The 22,738-nt window shown below is 32.3% G+C and overlaps 1 protein-coding gene across 1 annotated transcript in view; it reads right to left on the bottom strand.

The window, feature by feature from the left end:
* Window positions 1–4,262: 4,262 nt before the first annotated feature.
* The window catches only part of LOC115879827, a 28,589-nt gene continuing 10,113 nt past the window's right edge, over window positions 4,263–22,738 (bottom strand). Inside the window, exons 3-4 of the mRNA XM_030896834.1 lie at window positions 8,035–8,419; window positions 4,263–4,274 (exon numbers count right to left, since the gene is read on the bottom strand). Coding sequence (XP_030752694.1) covers window positions 4,263–4,274; window positions 8,035–8,419 — 397 coding nt within the window. The remainder of the gene's footprint in view (window positions 4,275–8,034; window positions 8,420–22,738) is intronic.

Consider the following 22,738-nt stretch of genomic DNA (forward strand, 5'->3'; position numbering starts at 1 on the left):
CCAAATCGGATACCCATGCAATGGAAATCGAAAAGTGGATTCAGAGTACTTTTCACTGAAAATTTGTCGGACGCCGAAACACGCGTCTTCTTCAGATCCAAATTCTCAGAAAAAAAAGACCTTCTTCTCAGTTTCAGAACCGAACTGTCATAAATGAAGTTCTATTCTCTATTCATCTAGCGAATATATCTCTATTCATCTAGCGAATAGATGCGCTAATAAAAATTAAATATCGGGACAAGTGAAATGCAATTAAGGAAGTTTAGCATATAGCGAATAGATGGCGCTAATAAACAAGACAAGTGAACTGTAATAAATGAAGTTTGATATCTTTGGCATCTAGCAAATAGATGGCGCCAATACTAAGAAATTTAAATAAAAATAGATTTTTAAATTCAATTTTATTAAAGGAAATAAAAAATGCTACACTTGATTCCACGCACACGTTCTCCTTAGCACCGCATATTGAACACAGCCCAGACCCAAGTTTTTAGTTTCGATCATGAGTGAATACGAGCAACTTCTTGATTTAGAATCAGGATCTGAGAACGAAGAAGGATTCATTTTACTTCATTTGCTTAATAAATAGAGAAAAAAATGTAAAAAACGCATATTTGCGAAAAAAGCAAGCAAAGGAGAGTTTAGATTGTCTAGCGAAGTTCCAGACAGTCTATTTAAAGAGTCTTTTCGATTAAACAGGAGACAGTTTTTTGAAGTATATGAACTAATAAAAACAGACATTACCTGTAAGGAATGCAACGCCCGAAAACCTATTGGAAGTGAAGAAAAACTAGCGGTTTTTCGCAAAAGTCGCAAAAGTAGAAGGGGAAGGAACCCACGACCCACGAAAACTGTGTTTGAACGCAACTAGATCCACGAAAAGGCTGTGCTAGGCGTGGAGTGTGTTTAATTTGCGGTACTCCCTTCTTTCCTGTGTTTTACAAAATTCCCCAAGCATGGGTTGAGCATGTGCTGTGCGTGGGCTGGGTTCAATTTACGGCGGGCCTAAATATCAGTTGTGCTACAAACATTAACAATGAAAAAATACAGGGTGTCCCAATATTCCGTGAATATAGAACTACTACGTTTGCCAACCATACCAAACGAAGCAGTTTTCTATACAAAAGTGCTTAAACAGGAAATTATTATTTTTTATTACTTATTATTATTTATTATTACTTATTTTTCTATATAAAAGTGCTTCGTTTGGCCGTTAGAGGGCATTCACTTTAAAAAAAATAAACACATTTCTTCAGATATTTTAAGAACTGTTAGACCGATTTGAATGAGATTTTGAGTGTCTATGTTTTGCTAAGTGCTTTAACATTTGACTTTCCCAAAAATCAAGAGAAAGTACGGGAAGGGTAAAAACTACCCCCACCCCTACGTAAATCTATACTAATATATAAAATCGTTAAGTGACTGACTCACTGATTAATCACGATCCTGCTCAAACCAATCAACGTAAGAAGCTCAATATAGGCATACAGGTTAATTCTAGGGTGTAGAGGTTCGATAAGAAGGGATTTTTCGAAATTCCAGTTCCAAGGGGGTGAAACCACCCCTCAAATATTACAATACTTTTTATTTAAAAAACGGTAAAGTTTCCGCTTAAACACGTATATTTCATTTTATTTTTTTATATATTTTAAGATTTTTTAAAAATGTATACAGGGTGTTTCGAAAAATCTGGTCATTGATTAATCACGATCCTGCTGAAAGCGCTTGACGAAAAAAGCTGATTTTTGGAAAACGGATTGACTTTAGGGTGCAGAGGTTACAATGGATTTTTCGAAGCTCGAATTCTAAGGGGGTGAAACCACCCCTCAAATATTAGAATATTTTTTATTTTAAAACCGGCGAGTTTTTCGGAAAAACTCTTAAACACGTATACTTTATTTTGTTGTTTTACATATTTTAAGATTTTTTAAAAATTTATACAGAGTGTTTCATAAAATATGACTATTGAATAACCACGATTCTGCTTAAACTGCTTGACATTTAAAGCTGCTTTTTGGCAAACGGATTGACTGTGGGGTGTAGAGGTTCGATAAAGGAGGGGTTTCCCGAATCACAAATTCCAAGAGGGCGAAAACGCCCCTCAAATATTACAATATTTGTTGGACACGCATAATTTATTTTGTTTTTTTTACATATTTTGAAATTTTTTAAAAAATCATACAGGGTGTTCCAAAAAGTTGGGTAATTGATTAACCACGATTCTACTTAAACTGCTTGACCTAAAAAGCTTATTTTTGGCAAACGGCTTTTTCGAAAGTCAAATTCCAAAGAGATGAAACTACCCCTCAAATATTACCAAGTTATATAATAATATCGCAATATTGTTTTTTCTCATGCTGACATAAATGTGAGAAAATGTTATCCAGTTTGTATGTTAATAGAAATTCTTGCTTTGATTTATCATCACCATTACAAATGATTAATTCGACGTAAACGAAGTCGCGGGTACACGCTAGTGTTAGTATAAATATTTTCCAATTCAACCGACGACCGATTTCTTTTTTTGTAAAATGGTCCCCCTAGGATTTACTACATTTTTTGCCCCTTGTAAAAAACGCCACATCGCATAGTTTTTGAAAAACAAAATTTTTGGAGAATTAATTTTTCCAAAGCAGACCTATAAAATATAGAGGGAGTTCCAATATTCCGTGTACATAGAACAACTACGTATATTTTGAATCAAAATAAGTTAATTACACATAATTTACCTTTATACAAAAGTGCTTCGTTTGTACCTTGAGGGCATTAACCAAAAATTAACCCGAAGTTCTAAGCTTATTGTCAAATATAATTTGTGGTACTAACATAAAATTCGATATTTTCACCAACTAGATTATTAGAGCATAATAGATTTTATAATAGAAAGTATTATAATAAAATCTCGAAATTGATAGACAGACTTCTGTTTCTGTTATATTTTATATCATTGAAATTAAAATCATCCAGCTGAAAAAAATCAGTTAGGAGAAACAAGTCCTTACAGACACATTACAAGCATCTGTTGCTTGCATTGCAACATTAGTCTTATTTATACAGAAAAATATTATGACATTAATCTCAAATGCATTATTTTATCTGTCCAAACCAGGCTGCAGTTATTCATGCTGCTCTATCATAAATAATATTTGGTTGACGTAAAAGAATACTTCATTAGATTTAAAATAAAACTGCTCAGAGCAAATGCAATCATAAATAAGAGAAACAAATTTCTAGTTTGCATCACGCAACTCGAAAAATATAAATTATATACATTCTTTTGTAATATCTGTAAAAGAACCTGGAAATTCTTTTATCGTTAAATATTCAAAAACAACAAGTTCTAAAACTCTTAACAACGACTCTTAAGAATAAAACTGTTTATATAAATATTTAAAAAACGTAAAATACTCTAAAGCATTTTTGGGTTTCACCTTATTTCAACTAAGAATTATGTATATAATGTATGTAAAAAAATGCCATGTCTAGCAACGATGTTAGTCCTCTATAAAAATCTGTATGTGTGTCATGTTTAAAATATTGTTTTCTAACAATTAAAAAGTCTTTATTCAAAATTATTGATTTGATAGGTATAGAACCTAGAAAAACAAGGTATTTCCCTAGATTAGGTATATCCCTAGTTATTAATTTATCAAATACCTGAAAACCCGAAGTTTAAAATAAAGCAGGTGCTCTTAAGCTATTTTTGATGTAAAATCAATAAAGTTTAATAAAAGGAACAATTATTATTAGTTGAATTCGAATACAATTCAGAATAATTCGTATATTCTAAGTGAAATTCAATTATTTTTCATCATATTATAGTGTATAATACACGTCTTTATATTTTTATTCTAATATTTTTAAAGTGCGCGCGCTGGGAGTAAACATTCAAGGCCGTGACACACAAGCTAGCGAGACGAAAAGTGGTAAGGACAGCTTACGGCTTAGAAAAACGTAGTGACGCGACGTGTATTTGTCAGCAGTCCAGATCTTTATCAAAAATATTGATATTTTAATACAACTTGTTAATGATTAATGGTTGTGTGAAATATAATTAAATGAAATAACAATAATTTCGTTTGCTTTAATATTCATATTAAAATACATATATGTACGTATTATTCTAGATAAATTTTAACTAAAATAAATAGTTAAATATTGTAATTTGTAATAATCAAAATTTTGTTTCATCATTAAATTTAATCAATATATTTTGAAACATTCATATTTCACCACCCACAATATCATACTTCTCTATAATATTACGGAGTTTTCTGAAAATATTTACAATCAAATTCTACTTATAAAAACTTTTTTGCCAAATTTGAGCAACTTACAGAAAATTGCTAACAAGGATTATCAGGGTCATTCATAAGGCCAGAACCCTTCTGCTGTGCTGCAAAAGCAATCACGAGAATGGCCATAAAACAGTGGGTGACCAAAAAATCTCTAGAATGTTAGAAAAATTCACCAGAGCAAAAACAGGCGAAAAAGTTCATGGTATTTGCCAAAATTTAAGACCTGATAAGCAAAGACAGAAAGACTGGCGTAGTGGGTCTATTAACAGAGCATTGTAAGCTTAATTGGCATCTTAAGCTGATGGGATTGATGTTCAGATTTTGTCAATCTGAAGAAGAAATAACAGAACATTTTATGTGACGCGACAGCCTGGGAAATATATACAAGTGGAAATATATACAAAATATATACAGTTTCCAAGTTGTTTTATTTTTTGAAAAAGATAGGACTGGGAGAATCTAACCTAGAGGTCAGAAAAAGAGCACAACAGTTCTAAAAAGGTGGTAGTAGATCAGAACGATAGCCTCCTCAAAAATATCATTTAATCTACAAAAAGTTGTGTTTTTAAGAGTGGTATGCACTGATTTTTTAAAAATTCTAACACAATTTGCAGATATATGATTCGCCGTTCTTATTTTTCAATATACGTCATGACAACCCATACAGCACATCAAATCACATTTACGATGTGTATACATTATTAGATGCAGACACAGGGTGACACAATTCCCCCGATGTAAATATACTACGTTTACACATTGTAGTTCAACACGTATGCACACAGGTTAAACGTCCGCCTCACACAATGTAGCCACAGTATAGCACTTACGTATACACAAAGTAACGGATACACAGTGTGCCATAGGATACACAGTGCTTGTGTATTACGTTTAAACTCTGTTTACACATTGCAGTTGTGACTACCGCATGTATACGTATGTATTTTGCTTCGTATATACATCTTGTGCTAGATAAAACTACTCCTTATGAACAAATTTAGGAAATAATACAAGTTTTGATGCCTAACTTTTCGTTCTTTTTAAGAATTATTTATTCAATGATCCCAATTATATCTTTTTAGAACAAAAATTAGGAAGGCAAAACTTTGTATTTTCCAAAAGAAAACACTGTAAAAGAACAGAATTTGTGTTAAAATTTATTAAAAATATAAGTACCTAGTATAACAACATACTAAAATGGTAAACACTGGTATATCGCCACGATTTGGTGGACCTCGTTTAGTCATTTTTTTCCTCTTTTCCTTCCAAGCAGTTGGTTTGTTAGCATACTCATTCATCGAGCACTCTGTTGGACTTTGTTGTATTTTATTTCCAGATTAACAATCTCACACCCTTAAATTTTATATGAAACTGATTATTGAATATTAAACATATCTGTATATTGATCCATCAATAACTTACCGAATATCAGTGTAAGAAGTTCTTTGAAGTGTTTAAATCTTTCTTTCTGGCTGCTAACACATACCACCGCTAGAAAGGAGAAAGGAGAGAGGACACATAAGATACACTTGGTCGGTGTATCTACGCTGAGGCTATCCGCGCGTGCGGACACCTTCATTTCATGCTAGAATGTAGACACAACAGTACACTATTACAAAGTGTCTATATAGATATTTATATTATGTGTATACGTCACATTTTTACAAGGTGTATACTATAAGCACAACTATGATACGAAGTATCACACATTCATATGACTTATACATTGTATGTCTCATATACCGACGTCAGATTTCATCATTTTAATAATTATTTGTTACGTTACAAAAAACTCTTTAGAATCCTGAGTGCACACGGTATACAACTAGTAAACACTGTATCACACAATTCTATCAATATAAACCTGCGTGTATCTCATATGTATATGTTAGAACTAGATGAACACTTAGGTTCACTTTAACATAATTTGTTTTTCATGTGTCTCCCTTGTAGAAACGTAATTTCATTTGGACGTGCTGTATGGGAAATTTTGTTTATTTTTTACATTTCTTCTCATTTATAATAACTCTAAATACAGGTATAAAACAATAATATGAACTTATACAGGGTGTTTGAAGAAACATTTGCCATCTCTCTTGGGGAGATTCCTGACGTAAAAATAAGATTTATGTTTTACATCAACATAGGTCCGATTCTGCTTTGTTTCGTAGCTGAAGTGGAATAGGAAGTTGAAATATTCGTTTTTTTTTATTTATTATAATTTTCCTACAAATGCTTACCGTGATTCGAACAAAATTTTGAGAGTAAAAGTTAATATAAAAGCGAAATATTTTAATCTAGAAAAATGTCAACTGATTCACCACGGACGTGCATTGGAGTTATCACTGGAATATTTTTTAAAAAAAAATAGACATGTTCATCAGTGATATTTTTCATTACCTATACCATTTTGTCACCAAAGTTGTATAGGCCGCATAATGCCGATTAAAATTAAAACTCGTATCATAATAATAACGCAATTTTATTAATCACAATTAAAGAAATTAATATATAAATAAAACTCTAATAAATTATTTATTTAATCTAATTTACTATTAAATTTTAATAATAAAATAAGTGCAAATATTTCCAGGACCGATAGATATCGATAAAAGAAAAAAGAAAAAACATATTTTTTCTTTACCGTTTTTCAAATAAGTCGAAAATAACCGAATTTTACGTTGAAAATTTCCAAAAAAAATATTTTTTTGTTTGAATTTTGAGAACCACAGGATCTTTTCTGTTTTTTTTTTGTAAATTTAATCTACTACCCATGATGCCATATTATCAAGAAACTATGTTTTTAACTAAAAACCGAGCTAAAAACTAAAAAAAATCAATTTATTTTTCCAAAAAATCCAAATTTTCAAAAAAAAATTTCGCGAAAAAAATCTCAATTGTATTTCCCGAGTCAAAATATACTATCCCTAAAAATATTTGCACTTATTTAAAACTCACCCTGTATATTAACACTGATGTTCAGTGCTACCTAGAGCAAATTAGAAAAAATAACCGTATTCAAGATAATTACAAAAGACCAATTTTTAAAAGTTTTAATATCCTGTAACTCTAAATCTATGCATATCCGTACCTATGTTTATAAGAACTTGTTTTATATTTTTTGGCGAGGAATCAATAAGTACTTAATTAACACTTTTAATGACATTAAAAAAGTTTAAAAGGTTTGTCTCATCAAGGGCACCGCAATCGACAAAATATCAAAATACAAAACTTTTAATCGGCATTAAACGACCTTCACCATTGTGATATCAAGAAGAAGAAAAAGTCAGTTGGGCCCATCCTTTTTTTAACAAAATATTCCAGTGATATCCCACATGCACTGCCATAAATCAATCGACATTTTTTTAACAATAAAATATGTCGCGCTTATACTAACTTTTATACTCAAAATTTCATTCGAATCGCTAAAAGCACTTAGAAAAAAATTGTAATAAATAAAAAAAAATAAAACCTCTAACTCCCTGTAGCTACGAAACAAAGCAAAATCGGACCTATGTTGAGATAAAAAATAAATCCTTTTTTTACATGTGCATATCTTTTGAAACACTCTGAATAAATCATGTGACAAATACGGAAATACTTATTACAAAGTAGTACAACAGTAGTTTAGTAAAGGGTAGTATAACTATCCGCAACGTCATAGATGAGTTAATCAGAAAATGAAAACATATTAACAGTTTTATCAAAGATAAATTTATAGAAAACAATAACTTACCGGTATTCGACTGGTACTCGAAACCCAAATCCAGTCATCTCCAGGACCTTGTCCAGGATGTTCAGGCTTTTTCTTTCCATCACCACCAGAGTCCTCAGCTACAGCTCTTACTTTAGGACTTCGAAAACGTCTATAAGGTTCCTCAGTGTTTGCATCTGCCAAATAATTGTATTCGCTAATCCTACCCACACTTCGTTTTTTTCTCGCGCTTGTTGTCGGTTTCTGATCTTCGTTCTTGTTTAGTTTTGCTTCGTTTTTGGCGTTGATATATGTCACTATTCGGACAATTTCTTCTCTGAAGAATTCCGTGCGAATTTCGTTTTGGAAGTTGTAACGAAAGTCGTGCTTGCTGAGGTAATTTTCTTTTATTTCAGAGTTTATGAGTCTGAAAAGAATAAAACTGTTATAGAAATTGCCAAACATTAATTTCCACATAATATAGAGGGTGGCCCATTAGCCAGAAGAAATCCAATAGTGTTGTTACCAAAGATATGAAAAACAGTTTTATATAAAAGTGCATATCAAGGTGTATTTCATAAAAATATTTGGTTGTATAGAGGGTGTCACAAAAGAATAAAGTTGAATGTGGTCTTTTTAAACTTAACCAAACCGAACTCCCATTTTTCTGTACAGAATTGCGTTCAGCATAAAATTCTGCTTATAGTACACTACTTTTATCTAAAGTACAATGCGGTGTTGCCATTCTATTTCCTATTTACTGAAACTTTAGTTAAAAACAATATATCCAAAAAATGGTTAAAACCTGGGGTGAATTTAACTTTATAAATATACTTACCCCTGTAGCACAGCCAATATTGGTAAAATATTATATTTACACATATTGGCCCAACGATGGTAACGACAGATTTTTTTAATGGCTCAATATTATTTTTCATATGAATCTGATATTGAAGATAAATATTGTCCCAATATTCCAAATTTATATATATCCAATATTTGTTTTGGGAAAAGGGCCAATATTTAAGTTTTATATTGGGGCAATATACAGGGTGGTCCGAACTGTATTCCGGAAACTTCGGCAGCATATTCTGCAGATAAAAATAAGTAAAAAAGTTCGTATAAATGTTCGTCCTAAAATGCTTAGTTTCGGAGATACAGGGTGTAGAAATATCATTTTTATTTCATTTTTTTCCAAATAATTTCTGCAGTAACGTCAATATTTGGATAAAAATTGGTGTCTGGGAGTTTTTTGAGATGAGAAATTTGATTTTGATGTCAATATGACTCCTACTAGAAGAGGTAGTACATATTTTTTAAATGTTTGAAGAGTTATAACTTTTTGTCCGTACCTGTATAAAACTACTGAGTAAAAAAATATACATTTACGACAGTTTTTACGTAAAAAATGTCTCTTGGTAAAAATCGCTACGAGTATTGGTTTTCGAGATATTTCGAATCAAAATTATCAATACCTGTCGCCATTGACATAAATTAAATATGTTGACTGAATAGTTATTAGACTGAAGTCATAAATTTGAAAGCTTTTGTGTCATAAGTTCAACAGAAACTGTTTTATCAATATTTTTTGGCAGAAAAATTTATAATTAATTTAAAAAAATAAAAATTTCTCAAATTTATTATTTCAGTGAAATAACTATCTACTCAACGTGTTTATTTTTCGTCAATAATGACATGTATTGACTATTTCCATTCTAAATATCTTGAGAACGGTTACTCGTAGCGATTTTTACAAAGAGATATTTTTTATGTAAAAAGTCACAGAGATGTATATTTTTTCCTTCGGAAGTTTTATACAGGTACGGACAAAAAGTTATTAAGCTTCAAAACAGATAAAACACATGTAGGTGGCGCCCTCTACCAGTAGGAGTCATATTGACATCAAAATCAAATTTCTCATGTCAAAAAACTCCTAGATACCAATTTTCATGGAAATATTGACGTTACTTCAGAAATTATTTAGAAAAAATTGAAATAAAAATGAAACTTCTACACCCTGTATCTCTAAAACGAAGCATTTTAGGACATACATTTATACGAACTTTTTTGCTTATTTTTATCTGCAGAATATGCTGCCGAAGTTTCCGGAATACAATTCGGATCGCCCTGTATATTTTATATTGTATAAGCACAATATATACTTTATCGATATGGAATTAATATACTAAATCTATATTGGACCCTTAAAAAATGTTGTTTCCAACATTTGACCAATATGTAAATATTATGTTTAAGCAATATAGCTGTGTTCCTGTATTCTGTATATGAGATCAATTTGTAAATACCATATTATGGTATTAACTAACTGACGTGTTGTCCTTGTCTTACATAGATATCCTTATTAGCTACTGGCATTCGATATTGCTACAAAATATACTAAACACAAAATTGTTTGGTACAATTGTTTTATTATGTCAGAATATAATTTTACAAAAAATTTTTAATAACGATGGCAAAAATATTAGAAAACTGATACCAAAAACCAATGTTATAAACTAAAAGGACTTCGGACTTAATAAATCTTCGTGTAATAAATATCGATAATAAGAAAATTATCGATACAAGTAAAAATAAAATTACAAACAACATAATTTGTTCGCAATTAACTAGAACTGAAAAGCCTAATTTTTAGATTTTTTATGCTGCTTGCACATGTGTACACGTAATCTCGCTACTGAAATAATGAACCTGGTGGTCGTTACAAGGCTTTCTTCTCTCCTGCCGATCCTCCTTGAAGCCGCTTTGTCATTGGCAATGCAATTATACGGGGATTTTCCTTCGCCTTTGTAAAGATTGTTTTCCTTTTTCCTTGTGTCAGAGTTATCTCGGTGGATTGAAGGAAATTTTTGTAACGATGTTGTTACGCACTAAAATACCTCTTCAGTGATTTTTTGCTTTATATGTAAACAATCCTGCTGTTTCGAGTTCAATAACAAGTTATTATGAAATAATATAACAAGTAAATAAAAATCGTTATTTATAACAGTTGTTTCTGTCATTTTGATGTCATCTTTCATAATCTTCTCTGTCTTGTTGGACAGGCTGTAGAATAAACAATCTAAGACACTTAAATAAACTTTTTTCTTTCAATAATATTCATGCACAGACAGTTTTTTACCATTAATACCGTATGATATGAAGTAGCATTTTCACAGAATCGAAACAAAATCTCTGCTGAGAAACATGGCGAAACAGTTTCGTCACATTTTTGATACATAATATGTTTCGAAACATTTTACCAAAATATGGTTTCGCTACATAAGCTGTAACAATAAAGATCTTAGTGTCACAAATTTTTCGAAACTTTTAAGAAATAAATGTGGCTCACATTTACAGGTTTCGTACCCGTTTTGTGCCCGAAACGTTTCCATAATTTATTTGATATTCTGGCAAATATGAGAACTTAACCTTACTTTATTGTTTCGATTTTGTTCTGCAGTTTTTGCATTTAAACATTCTTCAAGTTTTTATAGTACTATAATTAAAAAAGCCGAAGGAAAAACATTATGGCGAGTACAAAAATTCCGCCATGTTGGCTAGTGATAGCGTTTTTAACTAAAAATGTATGTTTTTATCGGCTATTGAGTTTTTAAACTCATAAGAACGCGTTCTACATCCATTGATTTATATGTTTTTATTTTCAGAACCATGATATAGAAATAAAAATAAAAATCTATATTTCAAACAAAAATATTTTGTAGTAACAAATAATGATATATGTATAGAAGAGGCATTAAAAATATGAAAGTACATTATTGAATTAAACTGTAAATTTGCTTTTGCCAGACAGTTTTTGTGTGAGAAAACATATAAACAAAGATTTTAAGACAATGAGGTCGACATTGTTGATGGTTGTTTTCATTTTGAAATCTACACACAGACATAGACCATTTTAGTTTGGTATTTTGTTTCTTCACATTTAGAAACAGTGGCTGCTTAAAACGGAAACATCTTGGACACAAATCGCAGAAAATGTTTCGAAATGTTTTGATTCCGCATGGAAACATTTCAGGAAACGGCTAATGCCAAACCACAAAAAATATATAGGTTTCGAAAATGTTTCCTATTTGTGCTGGCTGAGGCGCGCCGTTGACTCAGGAGAAGGATCGATACGGCCACCGCGTGGGGTTTAAGATTATTATTTGTTAGGCATTGTATTGTCAATTCTGACGCGTAGTGCATCTCTCGCCTAACTCTGACGCGTAACACGTGCCCGACGACTTCAGAAGTGGTTGAGAACATTTAGTGTTGGTGTTTTGTGAAGTTTTATCTGTTCCAAGTTCAGATACTCAGTTATAAATCCCAATCGCAAAATAAATCATGTTGTGAGTGGTGTCTTTAGAAGAAAGCTCTACATCGAAGTCTCAATAGTACAAAACACCGGATCACACAGTACACGTCCACAGTACTGTTGTCCACAGTACTTTTGAAATAGAAAAACGGCATTACCATAGAAAAACGACACTTGAGGACCGATACTGAAGGCTCCAGTAGACCATATGAATGGTTGGTCTGTTTTGGGTAAAAGTTTCTTGAAAAGGAATTGTCTGTTTAGAGGATATAATGATCCAAAAGTTAAGGTAAATTAATTAAAAATAAAAATAATTAATAAATTGGAACGAGACCCTCAAATAACTTATCGGTTTTGCTATATCACAATTTTAGTCGCCATCTTAGGCAAAACAGTGATCGCCATTTTCGGCACAATTTTAGTCGCCATATCAGGCAAAACAGTGATCGCCATCTGAGGCACAATTTTGGTCGCCATCTCAGGCAAAACAGTGATAGCCATCTTAGGCACAATTTTGGTCGCCATCTTAGGCAAATGATCGCCATCTTCGGCACAATTTTGGTCGCCATCTCAGGCAAAACAGTGATCGCCATCTTAGACACAATTTTCGTAGCCATCGCAGGCAAAACAGTGATCGCTATCTTAGGCACAATTTTGGTCGCCATCTTAGGCAAATGATCGCCATCCACACAATTTTGGTCGCCATCTCAGGCAAAACAGTGATTGCCATCTTAAGCACAATTTTGGTCGCCATCTTAGGCAAATGATCGCCATCTTCGGAACAATTTTGGTCGCCATCTCAGGCAAAACAGTGATCGCCATCTTAGGCACAATTTTGGTCGCCATCTCAGGCAAAAACAGTGATCGCCATCTCAGGCACAATTTTGGTCGCCCTCTGTAGGCACATTGATCGCTCTCTTCTGGTATACTGACCGCCCTCTCCTGGCATACTGATCTGAAGCATATTGATTGCCTTCTCAGGCATTCTCGTCACAATTTTGTTTGATCGTCATCTTGAGCATAATCTTAAATGTTAAACTCACGCATACTTTGTCAATAATTGTTGGTCTCTCGGTTGGCCTAAATTATTATTCTTTTTTGCTTTGTTTTGTCGCTACAGAAAACTAGCTTTCGAGGACGAAAGTTCTACAGGATGGCCGTGCTGGCTGAGGCGCGCCGCTGACTCAGGAGAAGGATCGATACGGCCACCGAGTGGGGGTTTAAGATTATTATTTGTTAGGCATTGTATTTTCAACTCTGACGCGTAGCGCATCTCTCGCGTAACTCTGACGCGTAACACGTGCCCGACGACATTTGTGGGATACCGTTTACATTTTGTGTCTAGACAGAGTCACAATTATTAGAAACATGTGTCCAAAAATATAAAAATGTGTCCAGAAATATCTACTTGAGCGTCAAAAACTGCTGGAGAATGACCATCAAGGTTTTGGTAAAGTCAATCTATCATTTACTAAAAATTGACACATAAAACTTGTCAAAAATTAGCACTAATTATAGGAAGATTTTTCCAGCACACAAATCTATTTCCAAAAAAGCAGCATTTTTTTTCTGGAGTTTTAAACTACACCATTTAAAAATCATTTTGATTCAATAAAAAACTATAGGAAAATTAAAACAACTTTCGTTGCACGTCATCAATGACACTATGCGTCGTCTTATGGAGTTTGCTGGTGGTCGTATTATGATGTGCAACGAAAGTTATTTTAATTTCCCTATAAATTACAACCTTCTTAATGCCAAGTGGCAGTAAACTCCGTAAAAAAATCTAGGGCTTGACCTAGCCAAAAATTTTATCGATTGTCATTCCCCAGCCGTCCTCGACGCCATTTTTTTTCGATCATATGGTACTTGTTTATAGTAAAAAAATAAATTCCATTTTTATACAAAATTTCTACAGTAATTAAAACATAAATCTAATAGTTTTTTTCCACATGTCTGCAGTATAACTACTTTTTTTGGAAACCAATCCTATTTAAACCCACAAACAAATTTATATCCTCATTTCACGAACAGTCGTTAAAATTTTATACCGACAGATATAAACTTTTCGCAATTTAAGCACTGGAATAATATTATCACGGCGGCCATATTTGTTTTTTACACGAATGTGATTGGAAATCACGATATACGGATTAGCGGTGCCATTCTAAAAAAGTCTATATTTTTCAACTAGAGGCAAAAATTTAATTTTGCTTTTTTTTTAATTTCGGGTGTATACATATTTTACAAAAATAGTGCATCAACAACAATACTTTTACTGGTTTACATGTTTGAAATATAAATATTTGTTTGTTTTACATTTCGGCCCCAAAAATTTAATACAACACTGAAACAATCAGTTCATAATAATTCAAAATATTTGTTCGTTTTTGCGTAGATGAAAAATCGTGGAGTTATTAAAAATTTATTGTAATAATACAGGGTGTTTCAAAAAACATGTGCCATCTCTCGTGGGGAGAGTCCTCACGTAAAAATAAGACTTATTTTTTATATCAACATAGGTCTGGATCTAGATTCTGCTATGTTTCGTAGCTACAGAGTGTTAAAATCTTAATATTTTTTGATTTATTATAATTTTCTTCCAAGTACTTTTGATGATAAAGGGCCTTTCCTAAAAATGGGTCGACATATTCACCAGGAACGTGCATATAGGTTATCACTGAAATATTTAAAAAAAAAAGTATGCACGCCACTGACTAGTAGGGCCCTTTATCTGCCCCTAATGGAACCCAAAAATATATTTGTCCCACAAGACGCTGAAGTTATCAGCAAATTTTTCCAACCAATTTCGAGAATAATTGAATAGCTAACCAAGATCCCAGCCGTTGGCCGCCGAGGCCGCCAGACTTAGAGCCTATGGATTTTTATCTTTGCGGAAGAATAAAGGTTCTTACTTTCAAATTGCCCGTATAATCTAGACAAGAATTAGAAGTACTTAGCGGTTTTGCGAGGGTATCTTTTACCCCCACTGAGTCAATGAATTCCGCGGGAAATGTTGAAAAACGGTCCCGTCTGTCCATAACAGACGTCAACATGTCAAACGCCTGTAGCAAAATCTCATATCTTGGGTTGTTGTTAATTTTTATTGTTATTAGATATAATTTAAATGTGTTGATGTTGTTTTTTGAAATATAGTTTAAATTTTTATAAAATTCTGCATTCTGCATCTCTCATTGCAAATATTATTTTCGTTTTAATTGTTACTCACAGCTAGAATTTTTTTTCATTACAGCCGGCGCCGTTCAAAGCCTACTTATCCAAAGTGGGCGAATTTTTAAAAACTCGACCTCGAAGAGGAATCGAGCAAAATATCAAGTAGTATGCTATATTTTTGGAAAGGTTATTTTAAATTCTTTTCAATAAATTAAAATTATTAATAATAAAAAAATTCTACTTAAACCATTAAAATCTACATAAAAAAGGTGCTTTGGAAATATTTTCATAGAAATATAAAGTTTTCCATAGCAAAAAAGTTACAGCAATTTGTTAAAAATTTTATTAACATATTCTTGAAAAACACCCCGTAATTCTGAAACGCTAACAGATATCGATGTGCGGTTTTCACCATCATGTTTTTGATAAAAATTGAGCTCCAGACACCGATATTAGTTTACATTTAAAAGCGTCCAGTTTGGCGCACCCTATATACAGGGTAGTCCGAACTGTATTTCGGAAACTTTTTTAATGGCTCAATATTATTTTTCATATGAATCCGATATTGAAGATAAATATTGTCCCAATATTCCGAATATATACCCAATATTTGTTTTGGGAAAAGGGCCAATATTTAAGTTTTATATTGGGGCAATATACAGGGTGGTCCGAACTGTATTCCGGAAACTTCGGCAGCATATTCTGCAGATAAAAATAAGTAAAAAAAATCGTATAAATGTATGTCCTGAAATGCTTAGTTTCGGAGATACAGGGTGTAGAAGTTTCATTTTTATTTAGACTTTTTCCAAATAATTTCTGAAGTAAAGACAATATTTGAATGAAAATTGGTGTCTGGGAGTTTTTTGGCATGAGAAATTTGATTTTCATGTCAATATGGCTCCTACTAGTAGAGGGCGCCACCTACATATTTCTTAACCGGTTTGAAGAGTAATAACTTTTCGTCCGTACCTGTATAAAACTACTGAGTAAAAAAATATATATTTACGACATTTTTTACGTAAAAAAGGTCTCTTGGTAAAAATCGCTACGAGTAATGGTTTTCGAGATATTTGGAATCGAAATTATTAATACCTCATTGACATTAATTAAATATGTTCACTAAATAGTTATTAAACTGAAATCATAAATTTGAAATATTTTTGTGCCAAAAGTTCAACAGAAACTGTTTTATCATCATTTTTTGTAGAAAAATTTATGATTAATTAAAAAAAAAATTTTATTTTTTACTTTCAGTGAAATAACTATCCACTCAACGTGTATATTTTTCGTCAATAATGACATGTATTGACTATTTCCATTATAAATATCTTAAGAACGGTTGCTCGTAGCGATTTTTAAAAAGAGATATTTTTTACGTAAAAAAAAGTCACAGAGATGTATATTTTTTCGCTCGGTGGTTTTATACAGGTACGAACAAAAAGTTATTACGCTTCAAAACAGTTAAAACACATGTAGGTGGCGCCCTCTACTAGTAGGAGCCATATTGACATAAAAATCAAATTTCTCATGCCAAAAAACTCCCAGACACCAATTTTCATCCAAATATTGACGTTACTTCAGAAATTATTTAGAAAAAATCGAAATAAAAATGAAACTTCTACACCCTGTATCTCTGAAACTAAGCATTTTAGGGCCTACGTTCATACGAACTTTTTTATTTATTTTTATCTGCAGAAGTTTGCGGAATACAATTCGGACCACCCTGTATTGTAGTTGTATTGAATAATAGTGTTTTTTTACATGGAAAATTGTGTCAAAGATAAGACAAAGCCAAAAATTTGACTATATCCACTACTCGTTAAAACTGCTTTTCTAGTTTTGTTAACATCAAACAATTTGCCCTTTATAATTTATTTTCATTGTCAGTTCGAAGTTCGAATTCATGTAAATTTTGCGAAAAAAATATATTTGTTTAATGATTTTATCGTTTTAATACTGCACGCATATTTGTATTTGTTCGAATGGGATTATAAATCATGATATGTAGGATAATACTGCAGTATGCAGTATATTTTTCCGCTATCAGCAAAAACATAATTTTGCATTTTTAATTCTACACGCGGGAATAGCCTACAGAAATATGGTCAAACGAACAGCTGCTTCGAATATTCAGGTTTGAAAGTCAAACAAAATATTATTGTATATCAAAAAAAATTGTGTGTGCACTATGTGCGCATATTTGAAGCAAAAACTTCTTACTGACAGCACTGACAGCTATTAAATTGAAGGACATGTTTGAAAAAGTGTAGTTTGAAATGTTGAAAAAGAAACAAATTAAAAAATATGTTTTACGCTATTTATAGTTGATATATTGGGTGCCAATATCTTCAGACAATGAGTTATATCATTCTTTGGTTTTGACTGCTCACTTGTTTGCTAAGATAAGCCGGGACCCCATTAGGCCTCACGCCGCGCTACGCCAAGCTATCCCACGTGAGCCCACGTGTTGCGACTTGAGAAAGAGTGAATACATGAGATCTGAGACAGACGAATCGCCCATCACACGTTTGATAGCGTTGGACGGCGTGGGGTGGCGTGTTGCCTAGTGTGTACGCAATACATGTAATTAAATGGAAAAACATACGCACCACAGATCTTCATGACATGGGACGGCATGGCGTGGCATGGCGTGGCATGGCGTGGTTGACGTGTTGGCTAATGGGGTCCCGACAATATTCGCCCAATCACAGTTGTTAAATATTAGTACACTCAACGAGGCCCTTATCCCTTATCGTCACATTAAGTCATAACCAAAGAATATTTTAATTTTAAAAATATGCTTTATTTAGTCATACTGAACAAAAAGCATCGACACGAATGGACAGTAAATGATCGTATTTAGATTCAATTTTAAAGAAATCATTCACAGCATAAATCGAATCCATTAAATATATACATTTGTGATATTATACCTTTAAGCCCCATACTCACACTTCGCTATTTCACTTCGTTCCTTCCTTGCGTCCAAAATCATATATTTACTATGGGAAAATGTCGATTTTATGTGTGTACCTTCCTCCTTCGTCAAAACGCTACTTCGTCCGTTTACTTCCTCGAAACGCTCCTTCCACGTATTGTCAGTTTTTGGAGGAAGTAGCAAAGGAATTATCACGAACACAAAAAAATATTAAAATATATAAAATATATAAATCGATCTTAGATTTCATTCGTAGTTGATTTCTTGATTTGGCAGTACGTCTGTACAGGGTGTCCCATTTTCGTGTGTTTTGCAGGGTTTCTCGTTTATGAGTCGAAATACAAAGATGCGGTTTTCACATTACGCTGTTACTTTTTATGAAACTAAAGATGCTACATACAGATATGTCCTAGCTCTCTTACTTCCTAAAATACAGGGCGAATCTGAAATGATTGCATTTATCGATCCCCTTTGTATCATAACTTATCGAAAAGGTGAAAACGGTCTCCCCTACAATTTTTCACGTAGAATGCAGTGACGTAACTATTTTTTCGTTGGAATCTGTCTTTTTTAAATTGACTAAAACTTGTTTTTTTAAAAAATATGTTTTTTTAAATATGATATTTTTGTATATTATTTTATTTTCCTTGTTACGAGCTTTCTAAAGTACTTATTTTCATAAACGGGGTAAAAATGCATTATTTAACTTTATTACATAGTCGGCCGGTTTAAATTAGGTAATCAAAACAATCAACTAATTTATTCGACGTAAAATGTTGGTTATTGGCATGTTATTTAGAAGCAGCACAAGTTCAGTTTCCGTGTAGTTTATCAAAATATCACGATGCAAAGCAAAATTATATGGTAAAATTAAGTTAAATAAAATAAGAGCCGTTTAGCAGTTTAGCAGTACCTAAATAAATAAATATAGAGTATATTATAATTTTCGAAAGCTCATAACAAGGCAAATAAAATAAAAAATAATATATAGAGTGTCCTGTTTAAAAAAAAGAACATAAGTTTGAGTAATTTTTCGAAATAGACAGCTCCCAACGAAGAACCACTTTCGTCACTGCCATTCTACCTGAAAAACGAAACACGGGCGGTGGGTAAGTACTCAATAGGTAGAACAAAACAAAAAATCAGGATATCCGGTATATACCTCTACATTTAGATGAACAGTCTAATTTTATAAAAGGTATTTCCAACGACCGCATAGTAAATACCCGATATAATACCAGTAATGTCAGGAATACGAGTATATCGACAATATTTCTTATATATATTGTAGATATTATGTATTGGTAAATTTCTATTCCCGGTATTATACCGGGTATTTACTATGCGGTCGTCGGAAACTCCTTTTATTAAAATTAGGATGTTCATCTAAATTTACAGGTATATATATATATATATATATATATATATATATATATATATATATATATATATATATATATATATATATATATATATATATATATATATATCAGATTTTATTTATCTACAAATTGGGTACTTACCCACCGCCCAGCACTGACCCTTTTCACCTTTTCGATAAGTTATAAGATAACCGAGATACAAAGGTTATCGAAAAATGCAAAAATTTCTACTAATTAAAAAATAAAAATTAAAATAAAGAAATAAGAAATAACTTTGAACTAAGAAGGCTAGGATAAATACATATTTATCCTAGCCTTCTTAGTTCAAAGTTATTTCTTATTTCTTATGTAGCATATTTAGTTTCATAATAAGTAGAACAATGATGTGAAAACAGCATCTTTATATCTCTACTCATAAACCAGAAACCCCATAAAACACACACAAATGGAACATCCTGTACATCTAGCAATCGCCAGTCGATATAAAAATAATTCACACACAATAGTCCAAAAAATTGAAGAAAAAAACAATATTGTCTTCATATTTGTGGAAAAATGCACGTCCATATTTATGTAATCGTAGCGACAAAAATAAAAAAATAGAAATAATGTGCATGATGCCTTTACAAATATATCTGAAGAAATGGGGATTGACATCATTAACGTTTAATTAGTATGTCATATTTCATGGTTTCAATATAAATTACATAATAAACTTTACTCTATTGTTTCACTCGCCTTGTACATTCATACTGATATACCTTGTACATGATACTGAAATATTTGGATTTATTAAAAAAAATATATTATTAAAATTCAATTGTTATTTTTGACACGACAAAAAATTGCAGTTTTATAAAATAGAAATTATGCGCCTTTCGGATTTTTTAAAAATTTTAGAGGTTACCTACTAGATATTTCGTATTAAACATGTAGCTGCTATATTAAAAATATTTTGTGGTGTGTTGTTGCATAACTGACTAATTTCCAAGCATCGAATGGACGAAGAAAGGAAGCGAAGAGACGAAGGAACGCGAGGAAGGAGGGAAGTGTGAGTATGGGCCTTTTTGTCAGATCAAATAAATAAGAAAAAGCTTTAGCACATAACATTTCAACAGAAAAATAAATGCTTTAGTTAACACTACTTAAAAAATAATAAGGAAATATTTACTTTACCTTTAATAACATTCTTTGTCACAATAACCAAAACTTACAAACCAAAATAACATCAATGCGTCCCGAACGGTAGTCTAAAAGCTATTACCTAATCCCTATCATCTCTACTCTTTGTCTAATTTCCCACTCCCTAGTTTACAAATAATATTTTATAAATCAATAATTATTTACGTATACAGAGTGTCTTAAAAGTAAATGTTTTGGATTTAAAGAAATATGGTTATTTTTAAATAGGCGGGTTATATCTCATCAGGGTTATAACTTCATGTTATTTCTTTATCATTTTTTAGTTTGCAATGTGTTAATTATTATGTAATAAAATGTATAAAATAATTTAGGGTAGGTATAATTAATAGAAGGAATAGTTAGCACAATTAGAATTTGCAAAAGCCGAAACTCATTATTTTCTGAAACAGGTCGACGACACGCTACTATTCTAATTAGTTCACGTCGTTTCTCAAATGATAGTTTGATTTAGCTAGTATAAATTTCGCTGACTATATTAATTACTTTCCTGTTAATTAGCCGATCATGAACAGAACCCCTCGATGCGTATAATACACATTTCTGGTTCAAATACAACGTATAGATACGCATACATACTAATGCAAGACATTCTAATAAATAATACAGACAACACTTTATTAATTAATAACATTATTTTAGTATTAACACTAATAGCACAGACAAGACATTCTAATAAATAAAACAGCACTGGAAATAGTAGAAGAATACATATATTTGGAACAACTAATACACAGCTCGGTATCTCTACTATCAGAAATCAACAGAAGAGGTAAGTTAGCATGGAGAACTTTTCGAAAACTCAATAATATTCAAATGTAGAATGCCGGTATCTAAAGAAGAAAATATTCGGCCAATGTGTACTACCAGTCATGACCTATGCATGCGAAACCTGGACACTTAAAACGGATATCATAATAAGGAAACTGCAACGCTCAATGGAACGAAATATGCTGGGAAGAACCAAGAGAGACCCTAAAAGAATAGAGTGGATACGGCAAAAGACCTATGTAATATATGTCATCCACAGAGTCAAATCCCTCAAATGGCAATAGGGCGGACACATGGCAAAATCCAGCAGAAAAGCTTGGGCATTATTACGAAAACTGGGTGGAGATAATCAAAGAACAAGAGTGGACACTCCTGTGACTCCAAACGAAATCGCCTCTAATATTGCTAATACCTCAAGAGCATCAAGGGACCGTGCACACACAATCGAAATCAAGCGACAATTAAAACAGCTTAAATCATCCTGTGCTGAGGAGACAGCATACTCCCAGCCTTTTACCTTCGAAGAAGTATTAGCTGCATTACAACATATTAAGGCTGGCAAAGCTCCGGAATTTGACGGCATCCATTCGGAATTCCTTCTGAATTGTGGTGAATTTACAAAGCGATGGTTGATGCACTTTTTCACCGACATAATTAAAACAGGCACTATTCCACAGTCACTAAAAAGCGCTAAAATCATTGCCATCTTAAAGCCTGGTAAGCCTAACGACAAGCCACAAAGTTATCGCCCAATCGCACTGCTGAGCACAATCTACAAGCTTCTGGAGAGACTAATCTACAACAGAGTAAGCCCAAAGATAATAGAAAGTATACCGATTGAACAGGCTGGCTTTCGTCCTGGACGTAGCTGCGTGGATCAGTTTCTGTCCCTAACAACTTACATCGAAGCAGGATTTCAACGCCAAGAAAAAACATCAGTTGCTTTTATTGACTTGACCGCGGCGTACG

Source organism: Sitophilus oryzae, unplaced genomic scaffold (assembly GCF_002938485.1).
Source record: "Sitophilus oryzae breed Bouriz unplaced genomic scaffold, Soryzae_2.0 scaffold_1588_pilon_pilon, whole genome shotgun sequence".
Taxonomy (NCBI): Eukaryota; Metazoa; Arthropoda; class Insecta; order Coleoptera; family Curculionidae; genus Sitophilus; species Sitophilus oryzae.